The sequence below is a fragment of the Lithobates pipiens genome, unplaced genomic scaffold (assembly GCF_037356315.1).
Source record: "Lithobates pipiens isolate NorthernLeopardFrog02 unplaced genomic scaffold, aLitPip1_a1.2 Scaffold_18, whole genome shotgun sequence".
Taxonomy (NCBI): Eukaryota; Metazoa; Chordata; class Amphibia; order Anura; family Ranidae; genus Lithobates; species Lithobates pipiens.
Genome location: NW_027507758.1, coordinates 632,505,381 through 632,518,873, shown reverse-complemented (window position 1 = coordinate 632,518,873; position 13,493 = coordinate 632,505,381). Strand labels below are relative to the sequence as shown.

The 13,493-nt window shown below is 42.1% G+C and overlaps 1 protein-coding gene across 7 annotated transcripts in view; it reads right to left on the bottom strand.

Moving 5' to 3' along the window:
- Positions 1–354: 354 nt before the first annotated feature.
- The window catches only part of LOC143989544 (uncharacterized), a 221,041-nt gene continuing 207,902 nt past the window's right edge, over positions 355–13,493 (bottom strand). For all 7 annotated transcript variants that reach the window (XM_077489706.1, XM_077489707.1, XM_077489705.1 and 4 more), the window contains 2 exons: positions 6,217–6,358; positions 355–3,128 (listed from right to left, as the gene is read on the bottom strand). In XM_077489706.1, coding sequence (XP_077345832.1) covers positions 1,882–3,128; positions 6,217–6,358 — 1,389 coding nt within the window. In that variant the 3' untranslated portion in view covers positions 355–1,881. The remainder of the gene's footprint in view (positions 3,129–6,216; positions 6,359–13,493) is intronic.

The window sequence follows — 13,493 nt, the reverse complement described above, 5'->3', positions numbered from 1 at the left end:
TTACATAGTTAGTAAGGTTGAATAAAGACATCAGTCCATCCAGTTCAACCTGAGTGAGTGTCTACAATTGTCCCTATCCCTTTACATTGCAAACTCACATTGGTCCCTACCCTCAAGGAGCCACAATCCAAGATCCCCAGTTGTATACTAGGGCCAATTTTAGACAGAAGCCAATTAACCTACCTGCATGTCTTTGGAGTGTGGGAGGAAACCGGAGTACCCGGAGGAAACCGACGCAGGCACAGGGAGAACATGCAAACTCCAGGCAGGTAGTGTCATGGTTGGGATTTGAACCAGTGCCCTTTTTTTACTGCTAGGCGAGAGTGCTAACCACTACACCACTGTGCTGCCCACAAGGTGAGGGGTTTACATATACTTTAACTTCTATCCTTCCCTGTGTACTGTACTCATCAGTGTATGAGTATGATCTCAGGAATTAGTATGAAGTCATGTCTGACCAAGGAAACTAAGGGGTCTTCTTATAGAAAAGTCATTGGACAAATGTACCAAAAATTCATCCAGCCAATTCTGGCCATAATTTAACACATCAATTTCCTATGATCGTCAGCTCCATCTAGTGGCCATTACAGGGTATTTTTCCTGAAATACCTCAATCAGTTTAAATACGAGGGGAGTTCAAGTCAAACCGGGAATATTGAGTTCATGCAATAAAAGAACAAATTTCAAGGAATGGAAACTATTTATTTTTCAATATCCCCCGGCTTCATTTCTACACGTACCCCCTGGAGTTTACCACTTGCCACCCGTATAACTTGCTTGGCATGCGTGCATGCACCCCATCGGCGACCCCCTCCCACTCTGATTATACACAGCGGGAGCTGATCTGCGGGTAATGTGAACTCAATGTCCGCCTCACCCGCTGATCATCCAGCACAGAGGCCGAATAGTAATCGGTAAACAAGGCAGATTGTCATTCTGTCAGTAGGGAAGGCATAAGTCTTGTGTTTCTGCAAAGCAGTGACATGGATCCATGTCTTTCCCTACTACAAGCACCTCTCCCACAGTACACAAACACTGGCTAGGCCCACATTTAACCCTTTGATCACCTCTCATGTTAACCCGTTCCCTGCCAGTGTCATTAGTACAGTGACAGTGCATCTTTTTAGCACTGATCACTGTATTAGTGTCACTGGTCCCCTGTGCTTGAAGTCTTCTGCAGATATCTGCGAGTTTTACACCTTCGTTCACAGCAAACGTCATCATCGCACGCTGTTCCACACATTAACACTGTTATCTGCCACTTTGCATAACAGTCCCTGGACTGGCTGCGACTTGTGCGCCGCCTATCAGTAATACAATACACTTACCACTACATGTAGTACTGCCACGCGACCATCCCTTATTATACCTGTAAAATGAAAAGGCCCGGTTTGATTTGAATGCCCCTCATAGCACAATACTGTATTATGGCCACTAGATGGAGCCAAGGAAATCAGTGTATGAAATAAAAATACATCCAATATTCACCATGGCTGGGCGAATGTTGGTCACATTCATTCAACAAAATAGACCTTTAAGTGCTTGTTAAAGTTTACACCACAAAATGTACTCAGCCAAAGAAAGGTAATGACTCCATTTTTATTTTTCTACTGCTATTAATGGCCAACACTGTACAACACTTCATCCATGTCTTTGGTGATCTCCGATCTCCTTATCAACTGTTTATTACATGATGAAGATCAGCCATGGAGTATATCTGAGGTGTATATCAGGGTGTGCTTCTTCCCCACATGAGAGCTGTGATGTCCAGCAACATTCATATAGAAGACATTTCCCGCACTCAAGGCACTAATACACCTCGAGGGTTGTGTGGAATCCCTGATGTACAGGAAGACAGGACTTCAGTGAGGAACAGCTCCCTCACTCAGGACAGGAATACGGCTTCTCCCTCGTGTGAGATCTCTGATGTTTGTTAAGATGGGATTTCTGTGAAAAACATTTCCCGCACTCAGGACACAAATACGGCTTCTCACCTGTGTGAGCTCTCTTATGTCTGGAAAGACTGGACTTCTCTGAAAAACATTTCCCACACTCAGGACAGGAATACGGCTTTTCCCCCGTGTGAGATCTCTGATGTATGACAAGGCCTGATTTTTGCATAAAGCATTTCCTGCACTCAGGACAAGAATATGGCTTCTCCCCCGTGTGAGATCTCTGATGTGTGTAAAGATGGGCCATCACTGAAAAACATTTCCCGCACTCAGTACAGGAATACATCTTCTCCCCTGTGTGAGATCTCTGATGTGTGGAAAGATGGGACTTCTGTAAAAAACATTTACTGCACTCAGGACAGGAATACGGCTTCTCCCCAGTGTGAGATCTCTGATGTGCGTAAATATTGGACTTCTGTGAAAAACATTTACCACACTCAGGACAGGAGTACGGCTTCTCCCCCGTGTGAGATCTCTGATGTGTGTAAAGATGGGACTTCACTGAAAAACATTTCCCGCACTCAGCACAGGAATGCGGCTTCTCCCCTGTGTGAGATCTCTGATGTCTGTAAAGACTGGAATTCTCTGAAAAACATTTCCCGCACTCAGGACAGGAATACGGCTTCTCCCCCGTGTGAGATCTCTGATGTTTGTAAAGATGGGACTTCTCTGAAAAACATTTCCCGCACTCAGGACAGGAATATGGCTTCTCCCCTGTGTGAGATCTCTGATGTCTGGAAAGACTGGACTTCTTTGAAAAATATTTCCTGCACTCAGGACAGGAATATGGCTTCTCCCCCATGTGAGATTGCTGATGTATGACAAGGTCTGATTTTTGTATAAAGCATTTCCTGGACTCAGGACAGGAATACGGCTTCTCACCTGTGTGAGATCTTTTATGCGCATCAAGATTGTATTTTGAACGGAAACACTTGCCACATTCAGCACAGGAAAAGCTCTTCTCTGTTGGAAGGACGGCCCCGTCCCTCACAGTCTGAGGTTCCTCAGGATAAGAGGAATACGATGGTCCATCTACACTGTGTGGTGCCGGATGGACATTTGAGGTAGTCGGGTTTTCTCCTGGACTATACTGTGTGATGTCCTCATCTTCTACTTTACAGTCTGGAGACAAAGTGAGACAATCCTCTGAGGTCTTCCTCATCTCCCGTCCATCTACTAAAATAGAAATACAAAGATTATTACTAGACATGAGCTGATTGGTTCCCCTAAACCAGGACTCCGCCCACATCAGGCAGCTTTGTCTCTGAGGATCTTACAATTCCCCCCTCAAGGTAACTAGTAAATGGGTCCTCTGATCTCCTACCAGATCATTTCTTTATTCATGGACCTTAGTCAGAGAGCGAGGAAACAACGAGAACTGTCTTTTATAGGAGTGACAGTGATGAGGGGATTATAGGACGAGTGTCCCCTCCCCCTCTATCACTCATTGCCATCTTCCCAACACAAGAAGTCCTGCACTTCCTTATTTAGTCCATGATTTAGTCATGAATAACAGCGGGGCTGAGCCCCACCAGAGGTCAGAGAGTGAGGATGGGGGAGAACAACCAAGATGAAGACTGGACTGATCCTGAAGACCTCCATCATTGGGTTATTGACTCCTCCCCCATTATCACTTTCTGTTTAAAGGTTCCAGATTTGGAGGATGTTATCACATTATTATCACCATGTCAAAATCTGTGCTCCAATCACATCATCAAATATAAAATGTCCAGCTGGTATGAAATGGATGTAATAAAAGAGAATACATATTATGTTTATATATAGCAGTGGGTAGAGGGGAGAGAGCAGAAGTCAGGACTATGTAATGTACAAATTATTATATGGGATACATTAGGTAGGATTTTATATATATGGACGTTTATGAGGATAGCAGGCCCTCGTTGGGCACTAATCAAAGTGCTGGCAGCCTGAGTATTGAGTACGGAGTGTCCGAATGAAGATCCACTTCAAAGGCTTTGCTATAAGCTAAAAAGGAAAAAAGATCCCGGGGTGAACAGGAGTGGTATGACTCAGCTGTTGAGACATAAATGGTGAAGTATCCCACACATACTTAAAGGACCTTTTGCCGATTCGGTTTGCTGGTGGTGAAGGACCATATGTACATACCTAGTTTGTTTGTCGGACCAGCGGCCGCCTGGGACATGCATATACATTTATAAATGAAATCCGCCTGAAAACCCCAGGGAACGGTAAGCCAGCTTATCTTAAATTATTTGGCTGCAAATCGTCTGCGGAGTTGTTGAATATATGGGATCTTCTGATAACCATCGTATGTCTGACATGTGCTGTGTCAACTAGCTTGATCTGTTGTAGCGTACTGTAAAAGGACTAAAAGACTGAGTTCGGATTTAATTAATTAACTCGCTACTAATTGGAGTATCTCCAGCACAGATTGTCAGACGGGTCTCTGTGTGTAAAAGATCAAAGAAGGAATCTATCACGTGGCAGAAGTTTTCCTATACCATAGTACAAGCGACTAAGTGGAATGGGACTCTGAGCTAAAAAATACCTGATCGAATTCACCAGAGAGACTTCCATGAAATATGCCTTGCTGCAAAATTGGGGCGTTTGAACGATCCCCGTATTATCCATAAAGGCTAGCCATGCATAGTATATGGGGGAGTAAAGGAGTAATTAAAGGGGTTGTAAAGGTTCGTTTTTTTATTTTCTAAATAGGTTCCTCTAAGCTAGTGTATTGTTGGTTCTCTTACCTTTTCCTTTGATTTCCCTTCTAAATGTTTTTTTTTCTTTGTCTGAATATCTCACTTCCTGTTTCTCCTCCAGTAAACTTCTCACCATCATCCGAGCGGTGGTTAGTCAGCCAGAACAGCTTACTGAGGAGGAACAGGAAGTGAGAAATTCAGACAAAGAAAACAAAGGAAAAAAAACATTTAGAAGGGAAATCGAAGGAAAAGGTAAGTGAACCAACAATGCACTAGCTTAAAGGAACCTATTTAGAAACTAAAAAACGAACCTTTACAACCCCTTTAAGACTTTATATCTTTAAACAATTATCCCCATTGTTGATTACTGCTATTTAGGTGACCATACACGTGCCGATTTTTTGGGTTTTCTTTTTAGTTTTTTTACTCGGAAGCATTATTTGTCACTATTAGTGTTTACTCGGCACATCGCCACGTGTATGGCCACAGAGGCGCCTTATCCGTCTATTGTTGCATGTATGTATGTGTTTGTCATGTCGGTTAATGCCAGGTTGTATTTATTGTGTAAATAGGGATGAGCCTTGTGTCGTTTTGGAATTTTGTTTGTGCAAACACCAAAGATCGATTCGTGTAATATATTTCAAATTGGGGTTCATTATTTTATGCATGTTTTGAAAGAAATAAATATTTTTGATACAAGTTAATGTCTTATGTGTTCGCCGGAACCAAAAGGTAACTACTTTCTCCCTTGTTTCCTGGTGTTGCTGCGCTGTTAACGGGATACAACAGTAGGAGAAAGGTTCTTTCTCTTCTTTATATATATATATATATATATATATATATATATATTATATATATATATATATATATGTTATTTGAGCTACGGAACCGGTCTCTTATGATTTGAGGAGTGACACAAGGATATATTTCTTTCACAAGGGCCCTCTGTCACTATTGAATCTCAGCAGTAATGAAGGAGAATGTGGTCAATTAATGTTTTTGTAAGGATTTTATAGTAACAGAATGATGTAATGTACAACAAAGAGTATATAGTGCAGGGGTCAGGACACATAATATTGGTATTCAGTAATCAGTGGTAGATTTTTTTTTTTTTACATGAGACAAGTTGCAGAGGTCCCACACCGCTGCCTCCCATCTCCTGAGACTGCACTCAGTGACTTGGGTCTGAGACTATACAGACATATCCCTCCACCCGACACAGCCATCAAAATACAGAGTAAGTAACCCTGGAAGAATTGTCTGTCAGACATCTTGCCATACTAGGGTAAGGGGCAGAAGACCCAAACCACATGCCCCAGGTGACTAGGTTTAGTATCGTCTATGGTGAAACTGAACCCCAGAATCTCCATAAATCCAGTCTAGAGACATAAATTGTGTCTGCAGCACAGAGAAGGAAGATTATCGGAGAGAAATACAGGAATCCAGGAATACAGGACGGGGAACACAGCTCAGGAAAGTGACCAGGGGATTACAGGCTGATATCACCCAGCCCCCGCCCTACTCTGGACCAATCAGTGAGCAGTATGGGTGGAGGAATGTATTTAGTGTTAATGACCCACCTGTGCTGATCTCTGTAGGAGTATCCTCCTCTATAAATGTCCCCTTTATTCCATCCTCCTCCATAGACTGCTGATCATCCCTCACATACCTCTCTTCTTCTTCTGATTTCACCTCAAATTCTATATCGATTGGATCTCCACTCTAAATCAAGAAAATGAAAGTGAATATCAAGAAAATGAGAGAGAATATCATCTGTAAGATATAAGCTTTCATATAGTGATATTACATATAAAATTCACACATTGTCTCTATAAGTATGTTTTATAATCTCCATCCCACCAACCTGGCTCACCACCCTGCAGGCAAATCCCCCCTCCTGCATATAGAACTTCCTCAGGGGTAGAAGATAACCAAAACCTTAGACATAAATGAATCCAATAAGCAACCTCTTGAATAGTAAGACAGTTGAGTACCCAGTTGCCTATCTATGATATTCAGGCCCAAATACAACCCTAGTATGTAGAGCAGATTCTGAATCTTGGTATAACTACTAAATCATCACCTTCCTACCAGTTTCCCGCCTAATCAATACCAGGACCACCGTATGCAATAGAGGCGGAGCTCTCCATCCAGACCTTCCAGACCTTATCAAACATTTTTGGGCAGCCCCTACTCAAATATGTGGCTTTATAGAATGGAGACACCCAATTCACAAGTCCTTTCCAGTAAGACAATGATGGCGTCATTGTTTTTTTCCAGTAGATGATCAACACCTTACAAGCATAGAATAATAGTAGGCTTAGTAAGGTGTGCTGAGACCTAGTTGGCGCCAACCCCTCCACTAAACCAAGCAAGCATGTTGACACTGTCATAGGCACTAGCAGAGCAAAGAACAATCTAATATTGTGACTTTGAAGGTGCTAAATCCTCCTTGTAGAACAAAAGTGATGTAAAATTAGTCTATAACAAAAATGATAGCAAGAATCTCCAAACAGCAATCAATCACAGTAAAACATCCCCTACATCAAGATAAGCTATTATCTCTATATCCATGCATAGATGGAGGCATGGACATCCATGGCATGTGCCAACACTTATATGAGAAGGAGCTACAGCCAACGCGTTTTGCTTGGCAGCTTCTTCAAGGGTTCCCTTACGGAATGTGCCCGATCGGACCGTTTTGTCGGATAATCCGACTGCGTGTGGTCTCCATCGGACTGTTGTCTCCGACGGACCAAGTTTTCCAACTTGTCTGTAAAATTTTCCGACAAAATGATCCGATCGGACAAGGTCCGATCATGTGTAAAGAATTCCGATCGGACAAAGTGCCGCGTATGCTCAAATCAAATTCCTACACCAAAGCTATTGGCTACTAGCGTGAACGTAGTCCTGTCATAACAAAATAACGTCATCACGTTCTGAACGATCGGATTTTCCGACAACTTTGTCCGATCGTGTGCATGCAACAGTTTCCGACAAAATCCGACGGATTCAGTTGTCGGAATGTCCGACCGTGTGTACAAGGGCTTAGAGGAGTGGCGATTGCATTGTAGTTGCTGTAAAAGAGGAAATATTTGCCATATTCATGACAATTTGAAACACATCACTTAAAAAGGTATATTTATACATTGATTTTAAAACTTACATTGGAGAAAAAGTACTGAGAAGCCACAAACTGAGACATTACAATTTTCCACCAATGCGTTGTGTGATGAACCAGATGTCTGTCCCCATCAGGCAGCTCTAAAGCCAGCCAAGGAAATCTGCCTTGGAAGCCACCAGCTATCCCATATGTAAGGATAGGCAGAAAAGGCTTGATCAGGCACCCTATTTTGGCCATCTGACTCTGTGACAGAGAAATGAGATACTCTGTCCCTGCCATATATGTTTCGTATGCCACAGAAGCTAATCTATATCATGTCATATCACATATCTGGGAGAAACCTCCCATCCAGGGGCGGACTGACAACTCATGGGACCCCCGGGCAATAGGAGATAATGGGGACCCGTGGCAATCAGAGATTATGAGGCCACACAGTATACACAAACAGTATACAATCACACAGTTTACACATACATGTACACACAGTATACACAGATATGTTTATATTGGCTGAGAGGTACTGGAGAGGTGGGGCAGCTATAATCTTAGGATTTTTAGACCAAAAGGATGTCGGTAAGGGACATTTCAGAGACAGATGTAAAAAAAAAACCACAGATTTTTACATACTGTCCCTGGTTTTACGTAGGTTGGCAACCCTGATGGGGGCCCCTTAGTGGCCCAGGGCCCTCGGGCAGTGCCCGAGTGGCCAAATGGTCAGTCCGCCCCTGCTCCCATCCACAAGTAGCAGCAATATCAGTAGGCAAGTTCCTATTGCTTAAATAAGCAGTTAAATCTGAAACAACACAAAGTGCTCATATAAAGAACCAATCTTCAAAACAAGATGGATAAAGACTTTGATATGCTAGTAGAGCAATTATAGATTACCTTAGTACTGGCAAGATGGCAGCAAAGTCAACCGCAGATGTTGTTCCTTCAGGCATGTCAAAGACATCTATCCATAGGAAAAGTTACCTCCAAATGAGAATCCACAGGTAATCATACATGTAACACCTTTAAATAGGATTGATTGGCGCCAAAAACGCTGTGTACCTGACAAGCCCTAAATGTGCTACCGCGCATGCAGCCAGCAATTCGCGCATGCGCAGTAATGGCCGAACGAGCGGCCGCAGCAAAATCAGTGCCCAATCTAAGTCTACACTCATACATCCGAAAATGCAGGAGGAGACCCATAGGGCACCAAGGCATATAGTGCCACCACATCCCATCTATGAGAAATAAATAAATGTAATAAGATCAATCAATAGTGAAGTCTTAAAGAAATGTACCCAATGCTATCTACTGGCCACAGCAGGCAATTACATATCGGGAAAAAAAAATTATTTTCACACATCCAAAAGTTTAAACTCAATGTCGCCATATTGTGTGTTAAAAGGAGATGATGGGAGTAAGTAATTCATTTCTATATGACTGTTGCTCACACAATACCTACATATAGTAGTTCTAGTCAAAGACTCTCCAATAAAACACCTAATACCCAGAAGGGTATTACTAATATAGTGACACTTCTGGATGTTTTAATTCATAAATATGTAACAATGTGGGTACACACATTCATAGGATTCAAGACTTCACTAGCTCCTCAAATCTATGAAAAGGGGAACGGATTTTCCATAGAAACATGACCTCAGTCTGTGCCATTGCATGGGACAGACCCCGTGGTCACCCACACTGGATCCAAAATATATCTCTTTTAAAATTATTTTGATTATATGTACTTTATAATTTAATCTTCCAAGTCTTGCGTTTTACAAAACCCTCTTATTCAATGGATGTACTTATTAAATATATTCTACTCATTATTAAAAAGGAAAAGAAAGAAAGCGCAACCAATAGCCATACAAAGACCATTTACTAACTCAAGACAACTGCAAGACTCTAGTGATTACCTATATATAAAAGACTTAAAACACGTTACTTAATTCAGACCTGTCGATTTTGTAGACTGTAAGCAAAAAATCCATTGGGTCTCCAACTGTAAGAGGCGTTTGTCAATATCCCCACCCTTAGCGGACCCCCTGACATGTTCAAGAGCAAAGAACTTCATATAGCTCAACTCAAAGTCATGATATAGGCCAATAGGGTGGCTGATAGCCGATTCCATTTTACCATTTGGGATTTCATAACTGTAATCTCTGACCCATTTTTAAAAGGTCTTTTAGTCTTACCTACATAAAATGCCTTGAATTGTCACCCCATGTAGTAGACTACACCCACTGTGTAACAAATACTGGCTTCCTTAGGAGTCCACAATTGTCCATTGGCTAGTCTAATAGTCTTGCCTTTCCCTATCCATCTGCAGTAATTACATTTTCCACAGATGTATGTGCCCTTTCGTTTCTGACTCCAAGGGATGGTGGAGATTATCTCCTGCAGATGACTATGAGTTATGCCGTGTATACACGGTTGGACTTTAGGGCAGAAAAAGTCAGACGGAATCTTTTCATTGGATATTCTGATCGTGTGTGGTGTGGGCACGATCTGACTTTTTTTTTTGAAAATTCTGACGGACCTAGAAATAGAACATGTTTTAAATCTTTCAGACAGAATCAATTCCTATCTGGAAAACCATTCGTTTGTATTCTGTTCCGACGGACCAAAAACGACGCATGGGCAGCTATTGGCTACTTTCTTTTTCTAGTCCTGTCGTATGTGTTGTACGCCACCGCGTTCTAGACGATCGGACTTTGGTGTGATCGCGTGTAGGCAAGACCGTTTCAGCGGAATTCCGTTGGAAAAACCGTAAGAGTTTATTCTGAAGGAAAAAACGGTCGTGTGTACGTGGCATTAGAGGATCTTTGAGGGACCTTTTCCTACGGTAGGTTACATTTGGTTTATCACCTATGTTTTTGTCTACTATTTGGTCATCTCATAAGAGATGCCAATGGCAAAACAGTATCATTCTAAAATCCACATGGTTTTGAGAAACATGGTAATGATACGAGTGAGTGCGTTGTCCTCTATCCTATGTTGAGTATACAAAAGAGACTGATGAGACCTTTCCTTTGTTCTCTTGAAAGCTTTTTTTTTTAGGCATTTATTGCTGTAGCCTCTGCGTAATAGGCACATTTGTAAATCTTTAGCCTGAACCAAAATATCCTCCTCACGACTGCAATTTCTCTTAAGTCTTAAATATTGACCATAAGGTATGCTGTTATTCAGGGCCGTGGGATGGGCACTATTAGCATGGAGGATGGTGTTAGCTGAGGTTGGTTTCCAATATAAGTCTGTGGTCAGACGACCGCCTGGTCCTTTTAAGATCTGAATATCCAGGAAAGTGACTTTATTTAGGTCGCATTCCATGTAAATCTCAGATTTAGGGTGTTTCTACCAATCCACTGCATAAATTCTTCAAGCTCCTCTTGTGTGCATGTCGAGATCATCAAAATATCGTCTATGTACCTCGATTGTGACAAGCCATGCCTCGGCTGGCACAATGATGTCATCCAATATCTTCAATAGATCTCTAGTATCCTGTACATACGAAAGGTAAAGATGTAATGAATGGTCTTAGATAGTCGGCTATCAATTTACTCGCTTTCTCAGAGATACAGCCTATGCCTCATACTATTGGCCGCCCAGGTGGTGTAAGCCCTTGCACACACGATCGGAGATTCCGACAGAATGTTTCCTATCAGAGCGTTTTGTCGGATATTCCAACTGTGTGTGGTCTGCATCGGACTGTTTCCGTCGGAATATCCGTCGGACCAAATTTTCCAACTTGCCGGAAATGTTTTCCGACAAAATGCTCCAATCGGACATACTCCGATCATGTGTAGAGAATTCCGATCGGACAAAGTGCCACGCATGCTCAGATCAAATTCCTACATCAAAGCTATTGGCTACTAGCCTGAACGTAGTCCCGTCGTAACGAAATAACGTCATCACCTTCTGAACGATCGGATTTTCCGACAACTTTGTCCGACCGTGTGTATACAACAGTTTCGGACAAAATCCGTCAGACAACATCCGACAGATTTGGTTGTCGGAATCTCCGATCGTGTGTACAAGGGCTAACTCTGTTCTTATGCACCTTCGGTAAAAAGTAGGTATAATTGGATATTGATAAATTCGGATATATTTTTGTCCATAAGGCCAGCCTCAAATGCTCCAAAAAAAATCTCCCTAAATTCCTGGTAAAATGTCTGAATTTGTTTTTCAGATACCATTCCTTCTTATTAATAATATCCATACACATCCTAATATGCTTTGGAGCGAATCCAAAATCACCACATTCCCTCCCTTATCTAATGGTTTTATAATTATATTATCGTTTTTACACAAATTTTGCAGAGCTAAATTTTGGGAGTGAGTAGGGTTACTCTCTGCGGTGGATATATCAGGAAGAGATCTTATGTCATGGAAAACTTTCTGAACAAATGACCAGATATGTATATTACGTTGGAGTGAGGGGAAATGATTGGAATTTATTTTTGTATTCTGAGATTACTTCCAAGTTTAGTGTTCAATGTCCCCAATGAATGAATGAATACTTGTACAGCGCACAATGCGAACTGAATCGCCTCCAACAGCCTAGCAACTGGATCCATGCAATCAATTGAGTTACTTTCTTCCCAAAGTTGCCTTTTGTCTTTTAGGGCCTGAAAATCGTTGATGGTAAAATCTTTCCACAGCTCCATATCCTTATCTTTTTGAGTCTGTGGCGTAACAGTAGTGTCGTGAATGACATGGAACAATAGTTTCCTAGCAAAGAGCATAACATCCTTTGCCAGCTCAAATATATTGCCTTTCTGGGTTGGGCAAAAACTTAAACTTACTGTATATGACTAGAGTCAGCCGGAGTGTGTGAGCGTCTCTAACACTCTGAAGTCCCCGGATAAATTTTGGCTAGTTTTGCTGGTGTATAATATATTCTGTGAAGAAACTTAAATTGGATCAGACAATCTCTTGCCGATACTAAGCATGTAATTGTGAAACTACACATATCAAAGGTTCCACCCTTGGGAGGAGAAGAATCCCAGTCTTTTCCTTCTCCCAAGTCTGGAACCTTTGCCACCCACTGCTCCCTACACCTGACTACTGAGGGAGGAGGAGTAGGAAAGTGTTACTTGTATAGTTCCGATAGGGATTTTTTCATTGACTCGTCCAACAGGACAGATTTCAATGTGGAGGGCCTCGTTACCACCCTGACACAGCCAAACTGAGAAACAAAAGCATGCGTTAATTGAAGGTAACTGAACAGATATGAGATGGGCAGGTCAAGTCTCTGTTTTAGATAGTCAAAGTGGGATAATTCTCCCCCCTCAACAATGTCACCCAAGGTCCTAACCCCCTCTGACCCCATATGACTGGGTCTGGTATGGAAAGAAAGCGTGAAAAACGGGGATTCAACCACAAGGGAGAAGCTGGCAACAGAGACTCAGATGCAAATGAAGCAAAAAGGAAATTCTGGAAAGCCGCACTCCAGAATATAGCCTTTATTGTAAAAAAATAATAAAAATCCAAAAATACAAGACAGCAGAAAATAGGACAATGAGCTGACGCGTTTCACACTTAACCACTTACAGACCGGACCATTTTGCTGGTCAAAGACCAGACCACTTTTTGCGATTCGGCACTGCGTCGCTTTAACTGACAATTGCGCGTCGTGCGACGTGGCTCCCAAACAAAATCGACGTCCTTTTTTTTCCCACAAATAGAGCTTTCTTTTGGTGGTATTTGATCACCCCTGCGGTTTTTATTTTTTGCGCTATA